The sequence below is a fragment of the Rhipicephalus sanguineus genome, chromosome 11 (assembly GCF_013339695.2).
Source record: "Rhipicephalus sanguineus isolate Rsan-2018 chromosome 11, BIME_Rsan_1.4, whole genome shotgun sequence".
NCBI classification, from domain to species: Eukaryota; Metazoa; Arthropoda; class Arachnida; order Ixodida; family Ixodidae; genus Rhipicephalus; species Rhipicephalus sanguineus.
Genome location: NC_051186.1, coordinates 53518154 through 53540275, shown reverse-complemented (window position 1 = coordinate 53540275; position 22122 = coordinate 53518154). Strand labels below are relative to the sequence as shown.

Sequence of the window (22122 nt, the reverse complement as noted above, 5' to 3'; positions counted from 1 at the left end):
ACCAAGTGATGATTCCATGCGATGACATCACATGACAATTTTTGCATCGCTCGTATTGACGCCGAAGAGGACGATGCCGATGGTCACTTCTTGCATTCGATGAGGCGTCTAAGGCTTTCGTCTTGAAAACATCTTTCTTAGTTGAAATATGCACAGGTTTAGTTTATGCACTTGTCGCCATCAAGACCTTAAAATCACTCCTTTCTATCCTCGCTCTAACACATGTAAAAACTAGGCCATTGTGGTGACTCGGTGGTTAGTGTGTGCGGTTGCTGACCGGAAAGATGCAGGTTCAATGTTTGACCATTGCAGGCGCATTTCTGTGGTGGCGAAATGCTAGAGGCTTGTGTACTGTGAAGTGTGAATGCATTTTAAAGAACCCCTGGTGGTCGAAATATCCGGAGCCCTCTACTATGGGATCTTTCATAGCCTGATTGCTTTGGGACATTAAAACCCCATGAACCAAGCAACCAACCAACACGTTCAACCCTTTGCGGTCCGAAACCTTTACCCACCTTCTGTCCATTCTGGTCCAAAACTAAAAAAAATCAAAGGTCAAGTAAAAGGAGTTTGCTTACTCATTTAAAGATGGCACCTAATGCACTGAGAAAATGCACGTGTGAATCAACCACGAAAGAACCTGTTGAGTAGTGCCCAACCACGGACCGCTCCAGCCAGTAGTGTTGTTGGGAGGGGCCCGACAACGGACCTCGAAGGGTTAAATAATTTTTTACCTTGCACCGTGGATAGTTGGAACATTCAAATCGGAGATTTGAATCATTGCGATTCTATTGCGGATGCACAGTGAGATTTGAGCAAAAAAACCAGGAAAATGCGATAGTCAGAATTTATTCTGGTGATATACAGGTGACTCGGTTGGCCTCTGGTCCCAGCAGCAGCAGCAGCAACAACAACCTCAGCAGCCACAGCAGCAGCAGCAGCAGCATCAGTCACTGACGCCCATGCAAGGCATGCTGCGCAGTGCCAGTCTTGGGGCCCTGCACATGGCCGGTAGGCGGGCAGCTCCGGTGCAGGTGTCCGATGACTCCTCTTCTTCCTCGGACAATGAGTCGGCAGTCAAGGGCCCCACTCAGGTACGGGCTCATCTCGCATCACTTCGTGAAGTGTCATGATCGCTTCATGAAGTGTCATGATTGATGAAGTGAAATTGAATGTAGCATTCAGAGGCAGTTAATATAGGCACAGTGCTCACGTATTGAAACGCGGCATCGAAACGTTTATGGTATAACGACTCGAATTTGTATTTGCTCGATAAAACCACACCATGTTGGTATGAATCTGGCTGCTGAGGGAGGTATTGTTGGCTCTGATGCAAGTGTTCGAGTTGAAATTATGTTGGTATGGAACAAACTAAAGGTGGTGGAAATAAAAGTATCTCCATTACCTAGCCCTAAATTGTCGCATTTCAATTCCTGGGACTGTTTATATTGCTTGCTTTGGTACAACCTTGCAAAGCAAGGTTGTACCGAAGGTTGTTTAAGGTTGTACCTTGACCTTGCTTTGCGTCACGGCTACAGTTGAGCCTTGAATACGTGTAATCTTCTAACACTTCATGCTGTCACAACATGTTTATTCCTAGTACGATGCGCATACTTGCTTTGGAATTGCCTTCCCCACTGTGCTGTTGTCATTAAAGACATAGCCTTTCAAACTGCTGTAACACACGTATTATTGTTGCTGTTGTGTTGTGTTCAGTAACATTGTACCCACCGCCTCTCTTATGCCCTAGGGCTTTGAGGGTAATTAAATAAATATATACTGTAGACTCTCAGTAAATGGAAATCTCTTAAATGGAACTGCTGCCTAAATGGAACAAGTGCGTCGACAAGATTGGTTTCGTACTTGTATTCTGCACCCTTGTTCATCTCTCAGTAAATGGAACCTATTTTGCTGGACCCTTCAGGTTCTGTTTAATGAGTCTACTCTAATTGGGCATAACAAGGGAAACAAGAACTGTTTATCAGCATGCAACAAATGCACCCTTCAATGAATATGAGGCATAACGAAGGTATTTTTGTGTGGTGCAATCTTGTGCAATTCTTTTTTTTACAGGATACTAATTGGTTTTGGATGTGGTGCTGATACAACTTTCACCTTCCTCTTTTTTTCATGCAGCAAGCTTTATTCAAATCTCTGGTTCGACATCTTAAGAGCCCTGGGAATAAGCGTCTGTAAAAGAAAAAGAAAAATTTGCAGCGTCAAAAAGAAAAAGCACATACAGAGAGAGGCGACACAGGCAGTGTTTGTCTGTGTCGCCTCTTTGTCTGTGCGTTTTTTTTCGTGCTGTAATTTTCTTTTGTGCATTGAAGTACCAACTCCACTAAATGTTCACATTAATTGGTCTCTAAAAGAAACTTATATTGAAGCCTAATTTATCCACCTTTGAAAGCTCACTTCTTTAGCACAGTGCTTGAGAAAGCTACCGTCAGTGGCATTGTAGCTCATTGTGTATGCATGTATGTGTGCAGGTCGTGACCCCAAGCAGCGGACGCGAATGGGGTGGGCGGGGTCACGAGGGTCCGCGTGCCCTGGTAGAGCCCATGCTCCACGGGGGTCGTGGAGGCGGAGCATCCACACCGGGCACGCCACGGCCCCTGCCCCCGAATCCGGCCGTGGCACCTCTCACTCGGGAGCTCTGCGAGCGCGTTGCCCAGGAGCTGGCACGCATCACTTCTTATGCCATCCACGTCTTTCAGAGGGTGAGTGTGTGTTATGTAGGCTGTGTGGGAGGGTGGTGCCTATTACATAACAGATGAAGGAAAAGCGTGGAGTATCTGGCTACATCAGGCTTTTTCCCTAGGCTACTTCATCGTAGACGTCAACATGAAGGAAAGCATGGTGTAAAGGAAATCCATACAGATTCTTGAGAAAGAAAGCTTTCAATGGATCTTTTTCAGAAAGAAAGCGTGATCAAAAAAACCAATTTGGTCTGGGATTCGAACCCAGGATGAATGCCTGTCCTAGGCGGTCGCTATACCATCCAAGCTAACCAGTTGGCCAGCGTATTGCTGTACAAGGGCAAATTAATGGAAAACTTGAAGCACACTAGACGAGTCTGCCCCAGAAATAGATTGGTCTGGGGTTCGAATCCCTGGAGACTCCCTTTTCTAGGTTTCTGTCTTGAGATATCTTTGGGGTTCTCTCTGTAGCTTTGTGCTACCAATGGATGGATGACAGGTCTTTCCCTTTCATAAACATTACTCCCGGTTGTGGGCTTCCACAAACTGATTTGCCATGTTTTAAAGGGACCGATAGCTAACTTTCATGGCACCTGTTTTCTTTAGCGCAACGGAAAGCTGGTCAGTGTTTAATCACGGAATAGTAATGCGGAAAACGCCGTGAAACATTTAATCGGAATTTTGCAGTTTATGGTGACTGTGAAGTCGTACACACAACACATGCTGCAAACAGTGGGAGGTGAACGCAACAGTGGCTTGTGTTTTCGCACTGCGATTTGCCGAGCCCCAGCGCATGCGTGCACTCCGCACATGCACCGCAGCTCAACGTGTTCCACTTGTTGCCATGAAGGCAGCACCACTTCTCAGCGTCAACTCCTTTTACCTCATAGCCAGCAAAGAATAAAGCGGGGATGGATAATAATATACATATTGTAATTTTAAACGCTAATTATGGTGCATATAAATGCATTGGACTGCGTACAGCAAATGGAACAACTCCATAGTGCAGCATCAAAGGCCCTTCCACTAGGCTGTGCGACATACCGATTTTTCGTGACTTTAAAATGCAGTTTAAAAACATAATCCTACTCCAATCACGAAAAGGATGCTCGAATCTGTTGCTATAATTTACTATCTTTTTGTTTCCACCAGGATATAATCACATGTTCTGGCCAGTTGTTCGTCCCTTGAACCCCGTTGCATTGTACTGTACCATGCATTCAGCTGGCAGAATCACACACAGTACAATACCGTGTTCCTCTCTCCATGCAGGTGACCATGGATGTGGACCTTTCCCCAGCTGACCGGTCAGCCATGACCAACACCCTGGCCCACGGTGTGCTGCAAGCACAGCAGAACCTTCGGCCAGCAGCGCCTCCGCCGTTGCTGGCACCACCAGGAGCGGCACCTCTGTGGTCGGCACCGCCAGCCGAACCACCAGTCTTCCAGCAGTTTCCAGCTGCACGCCGTTTTGCCGCTGCTGAACCGGCACCTCCCGCCGTAAGTACCGTTGGAATTAAAGTTGGAGTTAAAGTAACCAGACAAGCACTGAAACAAGACAGTCCAGAGAACCAGTGATCTGCATTGAAAGAATCAATTGCTGGCCGCATTGATAATCCGCACTTGAAATGGCAGTGTGAAATCACAGTGGGCCTATGTCAAACCATAGAATACACAATACTAGTATTTGGAAAAGCACTCTACGAGCGCTTTTCATTGGCTATTTCTAAATGCATCAAGGCCTCAACACGTGCAGCACGAAGCATAACGACTAGGGATGGGCAAATAGTAAATTTGAGGTTCAAAGCGAATCCGAAGCGAATAGTGATTTGGTCGAATAATTTCGAATCGAATAGTTCAAATAGCATTTACCGCATATTATTAAGAAAAGTGAGCATTTTTGTCATGACCCTTGCACAATATTTTTAAGAATTCGAACTAGGTATGAGTGAATGTCACTTTTTTGGTTTGAAATGAAGTGAAAGCAGCCTTGAATAGTATCAAGATTTGAATAGCAGTAGGGTGCAATACGTTACAATTTCAAAATTACTATACTTAGCGCATATAAGCCCATGTAACACGCTTTTAAAATTAAAAAAAAAATATGTACATTTAATTAACCTTGAAGTGTGGCTTCACGGCAGTGCAGATTTCCCCTGTATGGGTTGTTTCACAGCACAGCAACCAGACGCTGCAGTGGAACCACCTTTACAAGGGGTTATGTGCGGTCAAATGTATACATGTATTCGTTCATTTCGAATACTTCGAAATTTCGAATAATCTAAATTCGTATCGAAGCGAATTCGAATACCTTAATATTCGTTCGAATATTCGAAACGCCCGAATATTCGCCCATCCCTAATAACGACAGAGCAAAGGTACTCTGTATTCCATAGTACAGTATAAGCCCGAAGGACAAAAATAGAAGACCCAACATATACTGCTTATCCAATGTTTTAATTTTTTTTTAGGATATTGAGATACAAGTATGAAGAGCATGGTAATGTAATTGACTGGTAGCGTACTCAAGACGAGAAGCATTCACCGAAACTTAGCGCATAATTGACGACATGGTTTTGTAGTAGTGGAAGACAGTCCGAGAAATGCAATGTCAGCGGAAGAAGATATAAAAAGGGGCTACAGTTGAACCTCGATATAACAAATTATCTGTTATAAGAAGCAAATGAGGAATAGCATTGCTATTAAAAGTGTCACAAATATACGTTTATAACAAATCATTGCACATAATGAAGCCATTTTTGTGTCAGATGGACTTCATTATGATGAGGTTTGACTGTTGTTGGTGTAATAAAAAACATCGCAGTGACAATGGGGACAAAGGAAGGCTAAGACGTAACATGGCACCCGTGTTGCGTCTGCGTCCTTCTTCACTTGTTTTCAGTGTGCCGTTTTATTACTAGCTATCAACGTCAACCTTCTCATAATCTATGAAGGCTATGTATAGGGGTTGGTTGTATTCCACGCATTTCTCTATCACCTGATTGATAGTATGAATATGATTCGGTGGAGACATCAGCAGTCATGCTGGCACTGCGGAATCAGGGCATCGACATAATGGAAGAAATTTACAGCGGATCCATAGCCACTACAGTCCTCCATAAAGAAAGCGACGGAATCCCAATAAAGAAAGGCGTACGGCAGGGAGACACGATCTCTAATGCTATTCATCGCATGTTTACCGGAGGTTTCCAGGGCCCTAGATTGCGAAGAATTAGGGATAAGAGTTAATGGAGAGTATCTCAGTAACCTGCGATTCGCTGATGACATTGCATTGATGAGTAACGCGGGAGACGAATTACAGCTCATGATTACTGAACTGGATACGGAAAGTAGAAGAGTAGGTCTGAAAATTAATATGCATAAAACTAAAGCAATGTGGAACAATCTTGGCAGAGAACAGCGCTTTGCAATAGGTGGCAAGACACTGGAAGTTGTAAAGGAGTACGTCTACTTAGGACAGGTCGTAACCGCGAAGCTGAACTATGAGAGTGAAATAACTAGAATAAGGATGGGATGGGGCTCATTCGGCAAGCATTATCAAATCATGAATGGTAATCTACAAATATCCCTCAAGAGGAAGGTATATAACAGCTGCATCTTACCGGTACTTACCTACGGAGCAGAAACCTGGAGACTTACAAAGACGGTTCAACTTAAATTGAGGACGACGCAGCGAGCGATGGAAAGGAAAATGATAGGTGCAACCTTAAGAGACAGGAAGAGAGCAGAGTGGGTCAGGGAACAAACGGGGGTTAAGGACATCATAGTTGAAATCAAGAAGAAGAAATGGATATGGGCCGGGCATGTAGCACGTCGGCAGGATAACCGGTGGTCATTAAGGGTAACTGACTGGATTCCAAGAGATGACAAACGCGTGAGGGGGAGACAGAAGATTAGGTGGGTAGATGAGATTAAGAAGTTTGTAGGTAAACGTGGCAGCAGAAAGCACAGGACCGGGTTGATTGGCGGAACATGGGAGAGGCCTTTGCCCTGCAGTGGGCGTAGACAGGCTGATGATGATGATCAACGTCAACAGATGCATTGTGGTGGCATACAGCGTAGTTCCATTAGTAGTGTGAGTTGCGTGTCCCAAATGCAACATCAACCATTGCGTCCTTGCTTCACACAGCAGCCACCGCCTCCCGTGGCACCCATGGGCGGTCCCCTCAATCAGTCGAGCTCGGACCTCAACGCGCTGCTGCAGCAGTACTCAGAGCAGCTCATGAAGATGGTCAAGGAGCAGATGGCCAAAGGCGACAGCAAGCCCAGTGATTCCACGTGACGCTATTTTTTAGACGCACGAGCCATTTTTTATTATTTTATTTTATTATTTTATTACTTGCTGCCAATAAAGTGGTCTTTCAGCTGGTGACGTGCTCAACGATTCCCTGGTGGATGAGCTTCTCGCACTGGGAGCGCTCGAGGAAGTGCGTGGTGTCGCGTGCCAGCACGATGCACGTGCCGTCCTCGGTCTCGAAGTCGCCGTAGTCCTTGACGCACCGCACCTGCACGTAGAGTGACTTGGGCGGACTCCGGTAGCGGCTGAGGTCTAGCCCCACGCTGGACATGTAGTCGGCGAGCAGGCCGTTGTAGCGCCGCAGCCACTGTTGCTGCACAAGACGGCACGTGTTGCCGAGGGGTCAGTTCCCTTCGCGTAAAACTCGGTCATTTGTCATTCTTTTGTTTATTAATAGAGCATTTTAGCAAGTTATGGAAATACGGTATGGTATTACTGTACCGCTCCTCATTTCTCGCTCGTCATTCTTAAGCCGCTCCCAGCTCCAGTGACAGTGTGTCACCCGAACGACAGGTTCCTTGTTAACGATGCGTAGACAAAGAGGCAACAATGAGGCGTGACAACCCAATAGTAATTTTTGAAAAAAAAAAAGTATTTGTGGTGTTGGCGTACCTTCACTGGAATCGGGAGCGGCAAAAGCACGAGTGAGAAAGGAGGAGCGGTACAGTAACACCATGCTATATTTCCATACAGTATTACCGTAACTTGCTAAAAGACTCTATTAACTCTTCCAGTGCCAGATTTTTTCAGAGGTGATGCAGCCCCAACGTTGTCTCTTCTTTACATGTGGTATGAAAACAAAGAAACATTTGTTTATTTAGGCTGATTAAATGTGAGATCAGAATAACACTGATGACGAGAAATACTTTACCGGTATGAGAAAAAAACAAGAACCAGGTGAAAGAGATACAACAGAGTTCAGAGCCACCCTTTTGGAAAATGCAGCCCACTGGAAAGGAGTGGCACATTACTGCGAATACGTTGGGAGACTAGAAAAGCCTTCTACAGGTATACAACTGATACCAGCAACACACAAACGAAGTGGGGGGAGGGGGGGTGTGCTACATTGCAACTTCTCAAACGGACACACTCACAAAAAAAAAACATAGAGTGAGAGCGAACCAAGAAATAGGACAAAGTATGTTTTTTAAAGACATGTACAACAGATGAGACAAGCACCTCAAAGCTCGTAAACTTCACATTCCTGCACATAAACAAGTGGAGATAGTGGGACACATTTGGGTACATCAGTGGTGCTGTGGGAGAAAAGATGAGAATGTACCGCTGATGGTGCTGAAAAGGTTAAAGGTATGTAAGCACATATTTGCACATTGGGGATAGCCATGCTTGCATGCACACTGCTAGAATCTGAAAAACTAGGTTTTCTGGTAGATATGGTGAACAACTACTACTATTGCCACTGTAGCATGGGGTAGCTTTTATGTCTAGATGTGCACTCCACGAAAAAAGCCCCCCCCCCCCCCCAACTTGCACGCCTGCCATGTATTTCTAATTTTTATGCAGTTAACGAATTTGTCCTCGCTTTATAAAAAATAAGTTCCTTCTGCCTAAAATTATTGTTCATTAGCCTCCAAAGCAGCTGTTAAAAGTCTTCCAATAATGAAAGAATGCTTTGAGCATGTTTTCACGCAAGTTATTGAATCTGGCAAAATTGGCAACAGCAAAGCTGCTGTGATTGAAAAACTATGCGTGTGCTGGTCAGTATTTGCTTCGTCACGTCTGTCGTTTCTTGCGTGCTGCATCTAAAGGCAAGTCATTAACAAGAGGCATAACTGTTCCTCAAAAGGAGTGCTCGGGACAAGATTTAAAAAGTGCTACTTTGGAGACCGAATTTAAAGGAGAACCTAGGCCTCTTTTTTTTTTTTTCAGAGATTTTGCGAAATCGACTTACTGCTGAACATAGTCTTCCAGTACATTCATTTAGTACAATGTGCTGGCCCCGTATTTTTTAAATGTCGCACATCATTGTTCACTGAAAACGACATGAATAACAGTAAACAGGATCATTTTACTTATTGTACTAATCAATAACCTGTTGCATGTGACGACACTCAATGATGTTGAAGATTGGGCAAGTTGGTTTGTCATTTTTCAACTGAAACAGTGCAGGAAAATAAAAAAAAATGGCTGAGCCAGCCAAACGAAAGGACAGAGCCTTTCGTTTGGCTAGCTTGGCTGTTTCTTTATTTTCCTGTGCTGTTTCTGTTTAAAAAAGGCACTTAATAAGATGCAAATGTACACATACGCAAGTAAGTATGCATGTCTGTGCCTCAGTCTCATTATCATGAGCGGCAAGTTATTGACAATGAAACAACTAGCTCAACACTCTGTTCTTGTGAATTACATTGATAGGTCTTGGATTAGACTACCACATCAGATGGGACATATAAAGGTAACCATCTCCATTAAGGTTCAGTCCTGATAGATGAAACTGAAGCAGTTTATCGATAACTTTGATGTGAAAGTGAACATGAATCCCTACCTGATATTTCAAAGATCTACTATTGGAGGTAATTTGAGACTAATAAAAGTACCAAGTAAAACAAGTCCTAAATATACAGAATATGCATGTTGCGCTTTCTTATCCAAGTTCTCCAATGAAAACAAAGAGGTATTGCAGATTTAATGGCATAATTATCAGCCACATATTCAATGATAGACACTCAATGGGAACGTCGGTTTGCAACCTATGCAAGTCAAGTGTCTTACAAACGTCGTGTGGCCTATTCAAGCGACCCTTCTGTCGTTCCTGGTCTCATTTGTTAATAACGCTCATGTGTGGAGCTGAAACATTGACTCATACTAATTGTTTTGTTAATTGGTGTCCTGTTTTATTTGTTTTCAATGTAATCCTAAAGCCCCAGGAAGAAAAGAAGTAACAACACTGTGCCTAGATTCTGTTCCCACACCATTTTAAGCCATGCCCTTGAGCAGCGTGCTTGATTGGGCACCAACAAGCGCTGAACTAACAACCAAGGTTCGCAATAAACCTTGGTTGTTAACTGTACTGGATACAGCTGTACTGGATAAGCTTTTGCAAATAACAGAATGGAGGTTACTAATGCAGTACTATTTCACGCTACTTGCTACGTTTCTCAAGTGCATTCGGCAGCACCCATCGAAAGTGACAATACGCATTCCATAGCTGAATAGATGCAAGAACAAGCTGCACATCTAATGCCACTAACGGCACCAAACTTTTAAGATTTAACAGACATTCTCGTGCCAGTACGGTGTCGGTCCTCAAAACTAGATATGTTTTTTGTTTGATTCGGAACAAGAGTATGGATTATAGGCACTTGCAATCCTATGTGCAAGTTTTGCATGCCACGAAGCTTGAACAGACTTGATCGAGCACATTTACATTGGAGTCGGTTAGACATTGCCTATACTAAATGCTATCCTCGTTCAATCAATCCAATAACGTCACTACTGTGTACTGCGTGCAACATACGGCAACACAGTCCGTCTGTTCTTCTCTTGCAGGCTATTTAATTTAGAAAGAGGCTTATTCTCCAAACACAACGTCCATCAAGAACAGCAGTCTATTGAGCTAGGAGAGATTCCTGGGTCATGGACAGAACGCCGCCTGTGCAATTCATGCAACGAAAGCATTTCTGAACTCTGCAAGAAGCACTGGCCTCATTGAAAATACTTTAGCTTGTATATTGTTGTGGCATGTTTAGTGCACGGCCTGTACCTGTCACATAATGTGTACATTCACTCTTTATTATAACAATCTGGAGTAGTATGCTAGCCGTACCTTCAGGCGCCTCTCCAATATTCATCAAATCTCGTTACATCTCGTACGGATAACTTGAAGAACTCAAGTGCTTTGCTGCGTATAAGTAGCACTCATGATCGGGTTTGTCCGTAATTTCAATTTTTTTGGGGGGTGGGGGTTGTTACTAAACTCGGCCGTTGTGGGTGAGTGCTTAGCTGTAAGAAGGAACGGGGAAGGTTGGTCTGGAATCACTTTTTTTTTTTGGGGGGGGGGGGGGGGTATATTCTCTTGGGGGATGTTAGGGGGGTTTATATTAAGGAGTATGCCAGGGACGCTATGTGTGTCGTCTTCTTGTCCCCGTCTTCGTGCCCTGCCAGGTTTCGAAATGCTAGGGGGGTGTGTAAATATCCCTGCTCGCGATCGCGCACATTACTCGTCAGACTGTCGCTGTGGCAACGCGTCGGCTGCAGAGGTCAACAACAAAAAAATAGTATGCACCTCTTGCTCGGAGAGGTTCTCCCTGAGATCAGCGGAGAGCGCGGTGCCGAAGCCCCAGCGCATGTCGCGGGCCGACATCAGCCGCTGGTACAGATAGGCGAGCAGGCAGCGCCGGATTTGACTCAGCGCTACGTGCCGGGCGTGCACCGTGGCGTGCCGGTTCTCCATGTGCGTCTCCACGTCGTTCTGGTTCTCCGTGAAGAGCGCCTGCATATCGGCCAGGCAGTCTCGGAGCGCATCTTCCTGCGCACAAGTGACAACTCGCCGCTAATGGCTCGGGCCTCTGCGGCTTCAAGAGGCTCCACGCCACACTTCCAAACTTACCTTCAGCGGTGGAAGCCAACCGCGCGAGCGCTTTAGCTCCTTCACGAGCTCGAGCGCTTTTTCTACAAACAACACCATGCCCACCTGCACAGCTGCTGCGTACGCGCAAAGCAAAACCGCGCGAACTCGACTTTCGCGCTTTTTGGTGATGATGATGCCTGCATCGCACGGCAAATGGTGATCTCGAAGGCCATGCATTTGAACAAATAATGAAGAATAAACGCGTCATTGTCTCCGTAACAGCCGTAACAGCTCTTAAATTTGGCTAATGTTCTACAGAAATGGCCAATTTTCAGTAATAATATTATTTAGAATGACCAAGGTCTATAACTGCAGCGACAAAGTTTATCATGCTTAAACTTGAAAACGAAAGCAAAAAGCAGTTAAACAAAACACGTGACGTAAAATAAATGTGCGCACTTTGACGTAACTTCTGTCGTTGACGCGGGTGCTTTGAAAACGCTGAAAATGCGCTAACGATTGCAAAACGATTGCAAACTTGGCTCAATGAAGCGGTTCGAGAACCGCTATATCGGTTTATTTCTCCGAGCTTGAGCTGAATAAAAAAAAAAATTCACAGCACATCCACGGGTGAATGATGAAGAGCTTGGGCGAAGCTCCTGAAGCAATCATGGTTACACCGTGAAATCTTCAGTGGTTTCGCCCAGCAGTAATCAAAGCGATAGCCCAGTACATCATCAAAGACGTGACAAACACTGTATATATTTATACAAGAAATTTTATTAATTGTAAGTGGTAGCTAGACGTGGCTTCCGTTCCTCCTTCATTATAATGGCTTTATGGTCGGTGAAGTGATGGATCGGTGATGGGTCGTAGTGGGATGTTTGCAAACACGAAGTAGTGGGCAGTTTGCAAAGGTGGCTTCCGTTCCCCCTTCATTATAACGGCTTTATGGTCGGGGAAGTAATGAATCGGCGATGGATCGTAGTGGGATGTTTGCAAAGACGAAGTAGTGGGCAGTTTGCAAAGGATCGGTGATGGGTCGTAGTGGGATGTTTGCAGAGACGAAGGAGTGGGCAGTTTGCAAAGGTGGTTACGCCGGACAACGGAGACGTGACAAGGTTAGACTAAGAGGAGCTTCGCCCCTAATAGAATGAGAGGGTATAAAATGAAACCTTTCTTCTACCCTCGTTTCGACGCTACGTGGATTTTTGTCGCCGCCTGCCCATCAAAGCACCGGCTCGTCTAGTGCTGAAAGAATTTGTGTGAGAACATCTAGAACTGTAGAACACTTGCTCTATTGCCCTTGTTCAACCTGGTGATTTTCGAAATTTCACTGTTTGTTTTCTGGTTCTTTCCTCATTTTGTCCTCAGTCCTGCGCATGCCGAATCGCGAATCGCGGTTGTGATCATAAATTCACTTATACGCAGTTACCGATACCAGTACATTGAAGGGCTATGCCGATATGAAGAAATAATATTTGCTAATGTGGTGCACTATGGAGGCACTTCTCAGAATCTTGCCAAACATTAGTTGCCTGTCAGAGGTTGCTAATCTGGACATTGTCAAATTCTGCCATTGGTCAACTCTGATTGGCCCAGAGGGCTGCTACGGCCTATCTGATTGGCTTAGAATGCCGCCATTACAAAGTTTGACAGTGCCCAGAATAGGATCCAGAATCAAGTTTCTGGAATTCAAAGGTGATTAGTGATGATGATGATGACTGCGCGGATTCTTACCGTCAATAATAACAATTCGCCGCGAGATCGGGCTACAGGTGGCAGCACCGTCGCCGCGCTAGTGTGGATAGGAGGTTGTCGGAGCGTATACAAACGCACGCAACAGCGCTTCGTTGTGAGTGATTTGAACTGATTTCCGGCAAACAAAATGCGTTGACTGCAACTTTCTGGTAATATGTGCGCTCTTCATTCCCGAATTAATGCACGAACCGCGCCGAACGTTACTATTACTTGTGAGAGAAGCGCATCCTGCCAACAAACGGGTTGCTCGCCTTCGGCAACAGTCGGGGTTTTCGCAATGGATGACGTTTTCTTGTTGTTTTATTTGTAGGTGTTTGGCTTGTGTTCCCCCTACTGCGCACTGTAGTAGCGTCACTGAATTAAGTATTTACTTCTTGTTCACCTGGATACCCCGAAATAAAAAGAAAGCCCGTATTCCCGCACGATGAGTTCAAATAGCACTTAGTGCACTGCGTGCGCAAATATTCATCCGCATTTCTTATTTAGTTCTCCATGAAATGTAGGACAGTTGATAGGTTTACTGAGGAAAGCTGCGTGGCTGACAGCGCTTTAGCGCTACGGATACGTTTAACACGCACACGCTCGTTTTTATTCCAGTGACAGTACGCAAAGGTAACTGTACAGCACGGAACTTTTTTGGATTGATTACTTGCACGACAGTAATGGAACAAAGTCCCGGTTATTCCACGGGACCAAAGTACGTTTCTTCATGCGAATAATGTCCGATGCCTGTCAATCTATAACAACGCAACACAAACGTTCAAGACAATATAAAGAAAAAAGATGTGGCTTCGCGTGAAATTACTACAACATAAATGTGAAGTGCGATGTTTGGATTAATTTTGACGGTTAGGGGTCTTTAACGCATACCTTAATCTAAGTACACGGATGTTTTTGCTTAAATTTCGCCACAAGTTAAAATTGCGCAAGGCAACTCAGTTTTGCAATTTCTGTGTCATTCCATTTCCTGTTCTATTTAGGGGACAATTTAAGTACGGAAGCGTCAGCTTGACAGAAATATTTCTCTGTAGTGGGACCAGGACCGTACACAACTAAAGCTCCTCGCTTAACCAATAAACGACAGTCCCGAAGTTACACACCTAACCACAACGCGCAAGTGCATGAGAGCCTTTTTTTAACCACCGAGCCGCTAAAAGGCTATATTCCCATAAGATTAAATACTTCTCATCTCTACGACAACGCCAAGTGCACTTTGCAGTGCGCTTGAACCACAGAGCGGCACCTAAACTGATATAATTCTCGTGAACGGAGGGTACGACGACCACACACAGCACTCTCGACAAGTGCACTCACTGATCTTATTACAGTACATATATACAGCCGATCAAGACCAAATGCGTCTTTACATCGTGTTAGGCATACGTACGTGCGGTTAAAGTTGCACTAACGCAACGGAACAAACCGCATTTTGAGGACCTGCATGACACGCGCACATGCAAACACAGCGTGGCTAGCAGACGACGCATGGAGCAATCCACACTAGGCGCGGTTCAGCCAGAAGCCGCCAGGCGGCGACTCTGCTCGATCTCGCGACCAATAATAATTTTATTTGCATCCTAGTGAGCGTTTGAACACTAGCACTTGTAGGCTGGGCTGGTATTTTTCTGCTGTTCAAACAGACCAGGTAAAATTGTGGTCCAGCAAGAACTCCCTTCGCGCGCGCGCGCGCGTGTGTGTGTGTGTGTGTGTGCGCGTGTTCATCATTGGGACTGGTGTATATATGGGTGGAGAGTGGGGGTTAGAAGGGTGGTTCAGGACCATAGGTCGGCAAACTCACTCATGAGTCGACTCACTCAGGCTCACTCAGGCTCACTCAGACTCAGATCGAGCCGTGAGTCTGAGTCTGAGTGAGTGCGGATCAGTAATATTTTGGTGAGTTTGAGTCCGAGTGAGTCCGGTTGAGAAAAATTTTAGTGAGTCTGAGGCCAAGTGAGTCCGGTAGAGGAAAACTTTGGTGAGTCTGAGTCCGAGTGAGCTCTAAGCGCAAAATATGTTTCTTGAGTGAGTCTGAGTGAGCTCCACACCTTTTTGCCGACCTATCGTTCAATGTACACCACTTAAGCATTACTCAGCCTTATGTAGGCTCGCATTTATACTCCCGTCGACTCACACATACTTCCAAGAACTAGAGTTCATATGCCAGATCAATATTTATTGATCAGAGGCGTGACTTACAGAGGGGGGGGGGGAGGTGCCAAGACCGGCCCCCGGAAACTCTTTCACAGGAAGTTATTGATAAAAATATTTCATGCGGGTCATCCCTTTCAATAAAAATATCCTTACTGGATTGCAACCACTGATAACTCATATTTAAAGGTACGTGACAGAAAGGCGCCAAGTAGAGCACCAATTATGCGAGATATTGGTGGGAAAGGGCATTGACACCATGGTCGACAAAGCCAATTATACGCTGACGGACTCATGAGTCGACTCACTCAGACTCACTCAGACTCAGATAGAGCCGTGAGTCTGAGTTCGAGTGAGTCCGAGTGAGTAATAATTTGGTGAGTTTGAGTCCGAGTGAGTCCGGCTGAGAAAAACTCCAGGGAGCCTGAGTCCGAGTGAGTCTGGCTAAGCAAAATTTTTGTGAGTCTGAGTCCGAGTGAGCTCTGAGGGCAAAATATATCTCATGAGTGAGTCTGAGTGAGCTCCACATTTTTTGCCGACCTCTGTTCAGGACACACCGGACATTCACCATATCTGTTCGCGCATGACACTGTGGTACAAGTGAGCACAGTCAGGAATATTGGACACTAAATATTGGAATATTGACGCTAGAGAACACGTTGTAACGTCACTATGTATTTATGTAGATCCTAAAATAGTGGCTCACACCCACCCTGGAGGGATTAGCCAAGAATCGGGTAACGAAGATAAAATATTGAATATATAGAAAGGAAAATAATTTTGTTCCTTTTGTTTAATAAGGATACTGTTGATCTGAATTTTTACTTGACTATAAAAAAAGAAAGGTCGAATTGATTCTTTGCGAATAAGAAGTAATTTAAGAATAAAAAAGAAGATATAATGGAGCCTACTTTGGTTGATTATGAAGTTTTGGTTCAATGATATTATACTGTCAATCTCATTGACTGTGCTATAAAATCGTGAACGGCCTCGCATACATTCCCGTCGCTGTGACCAAGGTTCAGTGCACCTAGGGATAGTAAATTTGAAGGAGTTAGATCTAATTCCAATTAATGCGGAATGGTGCTTTAGGTGCTTGTCGAAGATCCTCGACAAGAGAATTGTGCTTCGTCTTCCCTACACTAAGAACAAAGCGGAGAGGGTGCCAGATCGGGTCTGCGTAAATAAAATATTCAATTATGGTATTCGCGTGACAGCGTAACCTAGTAATTACAACTTCCAGACTACTAGTATGACATGATGTACTTTTCCAGGGCGTCAATATGTGATCAAATAATCCCGTGCTAAATCCTGCACTAATATCGTTTTTGTGTAGGCCCATGATGTAGTTCTATATTCCGCTTAATGCAGCTCCACTACCGTGAAACCCGAGGAAGTACGTAGCACGGGCAAACCAGCGATTTCCTTGGCAATCGCACGCTTGCCGAAGTGGTGACGCCCTCTCGGAGTCATATGTTTCAGAAGCATTTTCACGATTTTACGTAAATTATTGCGATCAATTCTTGGTTATTTCTGTCTCTTACATTATTTTAGACCTTGTTAGTTTATTTTGCACAGGTTTTGCGCATTGTTAGCCTTGTTTTACGCCTACGTGATCATGAGACGAGACAGTGCATGGACGACAAGTAGGACCCCTAAAGTGCTACGCACTAGATCTTCACATTTTTTAAAATTATTTTATTTAACTCTCTTTTTTTTCTTTAGCATTCCGTAAAGATACCGTAAACACCACTAATATTTTCGCTTGCTTACAAATTCTTTTCTTTTAGAATTTTCTTTTTTCCTTTCACAAATCCTATAGGATTTGCGAATCGTGCGGCAGTATACTGCCTCACGATTCATCCGTGGTGGGTTGAGCCACTCCTCGAGGATCCAACCAACGAACTTAAAACAACCCAAGCACGTGGCAGCATGAAGAAGGAGGAAGAGGCGCGACATCTTGAGCGGCGGGCAGCGGCGGCGAACCGTTCGCCATGTCGGACGGCGATGACGACGGCGACGCGGCGCTGCTGCGGGTTCTGCAGGTCGCCTGGGAGAGCACCCTGTTCTCGGTGCGTGTCGCCATCGTCGTTTTCACGCTCACGTTCATCGCATGGTTTTACTGCCGGGTGACCAGCAAGCGATGCAAGTGCCCCACGCGACTGGATGGCAAGACGGCGTTGGTTACCGGCGGAAGCTCGGGCATCGGCTACGAGACGGCCAAGGCGCTCGCGTCTCGAGGCGCCCGAGTCATCTTCACCTGTCGCAACATGCAGGTGGGTATGTAGGCATGCGCAGTGGAGTGAGGGGGGGGGGGGCATTGAGGACATGCACCTTATTCCCCCCCCCCCCTCGTACCGTGCGACTCAGGTAACAACAGCGACAACGTTTTCAGCTCTCAATCCAATGGGCGAGTTGTCTACCTTACTCTGTTTTATTTTGCGACGAGACCAAAGGCGGCGAAGGGAAAGGAAGGGGAGGGGGTGACTCTCTTCTCCCCCCCCCCATCTCTTGAATTTAAAGAGCGCGCAAAAAAAACAACTAGCATTAATTCATGATGAACGCAGCCAGAATATTTTTCTTTGGAAGGGAGGGGGGGGGGGTTCAATGACATTTTATGTATGCTTATTTATTTATTTGTTTAAACATACTGCGGACCAACATATTTGTCCAAGCAGCAGGGGCAAAAGAAACATCAAGTAAATCGTAACAGCAAGAATAAGAAAACACGAGTTAGTTACATTAAGCACTCATCAATACGCTAAAAGAGACAGCATGTCTGTGAAACAAGAATACCAGTACAATGCATTTGAATACTATATACACCAAAGAGATCATTTTTCTGTGGTTTTGTAGTGAAATCCTCAGTTGCGAAAATCTCCTGTTGTAGTAAATTCCAGTATGTATCTGCTCTGCGAAAATAACTGTGTTTCGTAAGCATATTAGTTGAACATGGGTGCTAATGATCGATCATGTTTAAGACGGGTTATCCTAGCAGTAGCTGATTTGACACGGCGTGGTACGTTTAGTGTAATTCTTGCCGACATAATTGTAATTTTGTAAAAAAAAAAAACGATAAACGACTCAGCTTCCTTCTTGTTTCTAACGAAAGAATGTTATGTAATTGCATTATAATGTACTAGGTGAGTCGAGTCTTCGATACTTGTTAAAAATAAACGTTATTGTCTTACGTTGTACCTTTCGAAGGAGCATAATGTCCTTTCTTGTAAAAGGTTCCCATATGACTGCTGCATATTCTCGTTTGGATAGAATGAAAGTTTTCTGAGCCGGAAGCTTTATGCTGGAAGGAGAATTTTCTAGCTTCCTTTTTTTAAAAGTTATAGCTTGCGAAGCGCTTTGGTGCAAATATCTGCTATGTTTCTTGCTCTCGCGTGTGTATGCGTGTAGCGTGCGTGCATATGCACACATGCAAAATATAGGCGCTGCGCCGTGCTCCCGACCGGGCTGCAGAAATTAGGCGCCTTTTCCTCTTCAGACCACTACCACCACCAAAATACGATATCGGGATCAGGGGCGTAGGCAGAGAGGGGGGTTCAACCATATTTTATGTATGTTCGTGCGTGCCGTTTGTATGTGTGCGTGTATACGCCAGCAAAATTGAAAATTTTCGGCGGTGGTTGACCCCCCCCCCCCTTGGTTACGCCCCTGATCGGGGTTGACCCCTCCTTCAAGCCCTTTCCACCTGCACCCGACATACCCTTTCCACCTGCACCGGGTTCATCAGACTGGCTACGCCAGTCTGATGAACCAATACCAACTCGCCCAAGCTTACCGGGCAGACGGTAAGCTGGGGAGAGTTGGTACCCTGTGCACGCCTGTAGTCTAATGCGGTACCGTGAACGCGCCTTTCTGCGTGCAGTTGGGCCGTAAGGCGCTCGACTCCATGATCGAGGCAAGCGGAGGCGGCGACATCGTGCTCAAGCACCTTGATCTCTCCTCGCTGGGCTCGGTGCGACGTCTGGCCTACGACATACTCGACAGCGAGCCGCGGCTCGACTTGCTCGTCAACAACGCCGGTCGCGCGGCGCCCCCTCAGCGCACACTGACCGACGACGACCTCGAGACGACCATACAGAGCAACCACTTGGGACACGCGCTGCTCACCGGTCTCCTGCTCGACCTGCTCAAGCGCTCGGCGCCGTCTCGCATCGTCGTCGTCTCGTCCATGATGCACGCGTGGACCCAGCTGGACGTGGACGACCCGTTCCTGGAGCACCACTACACGGACGCCCGCGCGTACGGCCTCTCGAAGCTGTACAACGTGTACTTCACCCGCGAGCTGGCCGACAAGCTGCGAGGCGAGCAGGTCACCGTCAACGCACTCCACCCGGGTCTCGTGAAGTCGCGCTTCTTACGCGATCATCCGACCACGTGCTTCTTGAAGTTCCTGCGATACGTGGTCGTGCCCTTGTTCGGAAAGGTGCGTCCGCCGATTCCCTTCTTTTTAAAGTTATTGATTCGATTCGACATCCGATTCGATACGGATGTCGAATACTTTTCGAATACATTTCGAATATTAAACAGCCGTTACTGCTTTTAATAAAGTAACCCTTCTCTTTAAAGTTATCAAATCAATTCGATCCGGCATCCGATTTGATACGGATGTCTATTCGATCCGGATATCGAATACATTTCCAATATTAAACAGTCATTGCTACTATTTATATGAAATAACCTTTAATTCTTTTTAAGGCTACTAATAGATTCGATTCGACATTCGATTCGATTCGGATATCGAATACGTCTTGAATAGCTTTCGGATATTAAACAGCCGTTGTTACTATTAATATAAAATAATGTTCGTATGCTGGTTATTGCAAGATCAAATTAGGGGACGCTAACATGGCCGGGGGGATAACATTATCGCCTACTTTCGCATCAAATTTGAGTTTATTGAAGCCAATCTTGTTTCGAGTTAGATTTCGGTGGTTGCGGCGTCGGCATTGCACGCGATCTGATCTTTTATAGAGGTCACTTGTCACTTCACGTTGGCACATTTCATTGTTGCCCGTATATGAACGTATAACCTCACGTTCCGGCGCCGGCGCCGGAACGTGAGTCATTAGGCACGATGCCAACTGCGTAGGCGCGCATCAGAGTCGTTTCGCTACCACCGGGGATGGAAAGAAAGAAGGAAACAATGTTAGAAAGAAAGAAAGAAAGAAGGAAGGAAAGAAAGAAAAGAAGGAAATAAATAAATAAATAAAGAAAGAAAGAAAGAAAGAAAGAAAGAAAGAAAGAAAGAAAGTCGTAGGTCAGGCACGCGCACGCCAAACTTCGCTCGCCCCCATTTTCCCGATAGGGGAAGGGATCCTGAATTTTTTACTTAAATGTGAGTGCTTCTTTTGCATTACGTGCACGCAGTCGCCCTCGGAGGGTGCGCAGACCAGCATCCACCTGTGTCTGGCGCCCGAGCTGACGCACACGTCGGGCCGCTACTTCATGGAGTGCCGTGAGACGAGGCCAGCTGAGCATGCGCTGGACCCGGTGCTCCAGCGACAGGCCTGGGATATCACCGAGCAGGCACTCAACGTGCGCCTCTGCAACTGAGCGGCGGCTCGGCAGCGAGCGCACTGTCATCCGCTTGGGTGTTACTACGGAATTACAAAATTTATCGCTCTTAATTTTGTGACGCTGTGAGTCATATTCAATACGATAGTTAGGGCCAAGGAACGAGTTTCGTATGAATTACCGCGGTATGTGGCGTCGTGTTTGCTGACGATGATCTAAGTCGGGTTGAGACACTTCAATAAATAGGGTCACTATTCAAAGCATGCTAAGACCCCATAAAGTCTTGTTTATCATTACGGTGAGTAATGTGTTCATACATTTAGAGAGTGTCTTAAAGGGTCGTTAAACCACCCTAAGTCGAAATTTAGTTGTGGTGTTGCAATCGTGCACGAGTCTTCAACAAACAGCCGCAACGGAACGATGCCGTAATAACGGAGTTACACGCGTATGATCCAAAAGGAGCCCTCACTCGCAAAAGGAGCTCTTGCCTTCGCCGTACGTCGGCTCGTCTGTCCTGCTGGCCGAGAGCTGCTCCTCGCCGTGCGAGGAGGGAGAGCAGCAAGCGCGCGTAGCTGCGAGCAGAGAAACAGGTTCTTTTTGTGGATCACATGACCAGGCGCAAATGGTGACGTAACTTCCAACGCCGGGGATACCGAAAGGCCCGGAGAAGACAAGGGATTGTTTCTTGGAATTTGTGGCGCGCCCGCGTCTCATAGCGTGGCCGCGTATGGCATTGTTAATCGTGACGGCATGATAAACTCGACGCGTGCGTTTACTTGAAATGTCAAAAAAAAACCAAAAACATCGGAGGTAGTTTAGGGGCCCTTTAATGTTATCAACATTGGCACACAGCTATTTGACAGCATGCACTGCCTTCGGGATCGGCCGGAATTACGCAAACCAGATAACTGCACAAAACGCAAACGCCAATCAGCGTACAAAACAAAAAATTAGCGCAGTTTGCATGAAGTCTCACAAGGCCGGGTCACAGCAGAGCTGGCAGACTAGAAGCAGAAGAGGAAGAACAGTACGAAGATGAAGAAGATAACGAAGAGAGCGCGTGCCTGTTCATGAAGATTACAGTTATTCTACGCCACACGGCAAACTATACTTGCTATACTTTACTGTACATGGCT

At 45.7% G+C, this 22122-nt stretch overlaps 3 protein-coding genes across 5 annotated transcripts in view; 2 read left to right on the top strand and 1 right to left on the bottom strand.

Moving 5' to 3' along the window:
* LOC119373250 (mitogen-activated protein kinase-binding protein 1) overlaps positions 1-7092 on the top strand; it is a 46787-nt gene extending 39695 nt beyond the window's left edge. For 2 of the 3 annotated variants that reach the window (XM_037643275.2, XM_037643272.2), the window contains 4 exons: positions 868-1094; positions 2490-2720; positions 3972-4199; positions 6850-7092. In XM_037643275.2, coding sequence (XP_037499203.1) covers positions 868-1094; positions 2490-2720; positions 3972-4199; positions 6850-7002 — 839 coding nt within the window. In that variant the 3' untranslated portion in view covers positions 7003-7092. The remainder of the gene's footprint in view (positions 1-867; positions 1095-2489; positions 2721-3971; positions 4200-6849) is intronic. The other variant, XM_037643274.2, reaches the window with a different exon arrangement.
* On the bottom strand, positions 7028-11664 carry LOC119373251 (DNA replication complex GINS protein PSF1). Its single transcript, XM_037643276.2, has 3 exons — positions 11585-11664; positions 11261-11503; positions 7028-7330 (listed from the first exon to the last, which is right to left on the bottom strand). The coding sequence occupies exons 1-3, from the start codon at positions 11660-11662 to the stop codon at positions 7082-7084; spliced, it is 570 nt and encodes a 189-aa protein (XP_037499204.1). The 5' UTR covers positions 11663-11664; the 3' UTR covers positions 7028-7081.
* Positions 11665-17448: 5784 nt separating this feature from the next.
* Positions 17449-21909, top strand: LOC119375038 (retinol dehydrogenase 14). Its single transcript, XM_037645237.1, has 3 exons — positions 17449-17730; positions 19335-19895; positions 20840-21909. Exons 1-3 carry the CDS (start codon positions 17449-17451, stop codon positions 21023-21025), a joined length of 1029 nt encoding a protein of 342 aa, XP_037501165.1. The 3' UTR covers positions 21026-21909.
* The last annotated feature ends 213 nt before the right edge of the window (positions 21910-22122 follow it).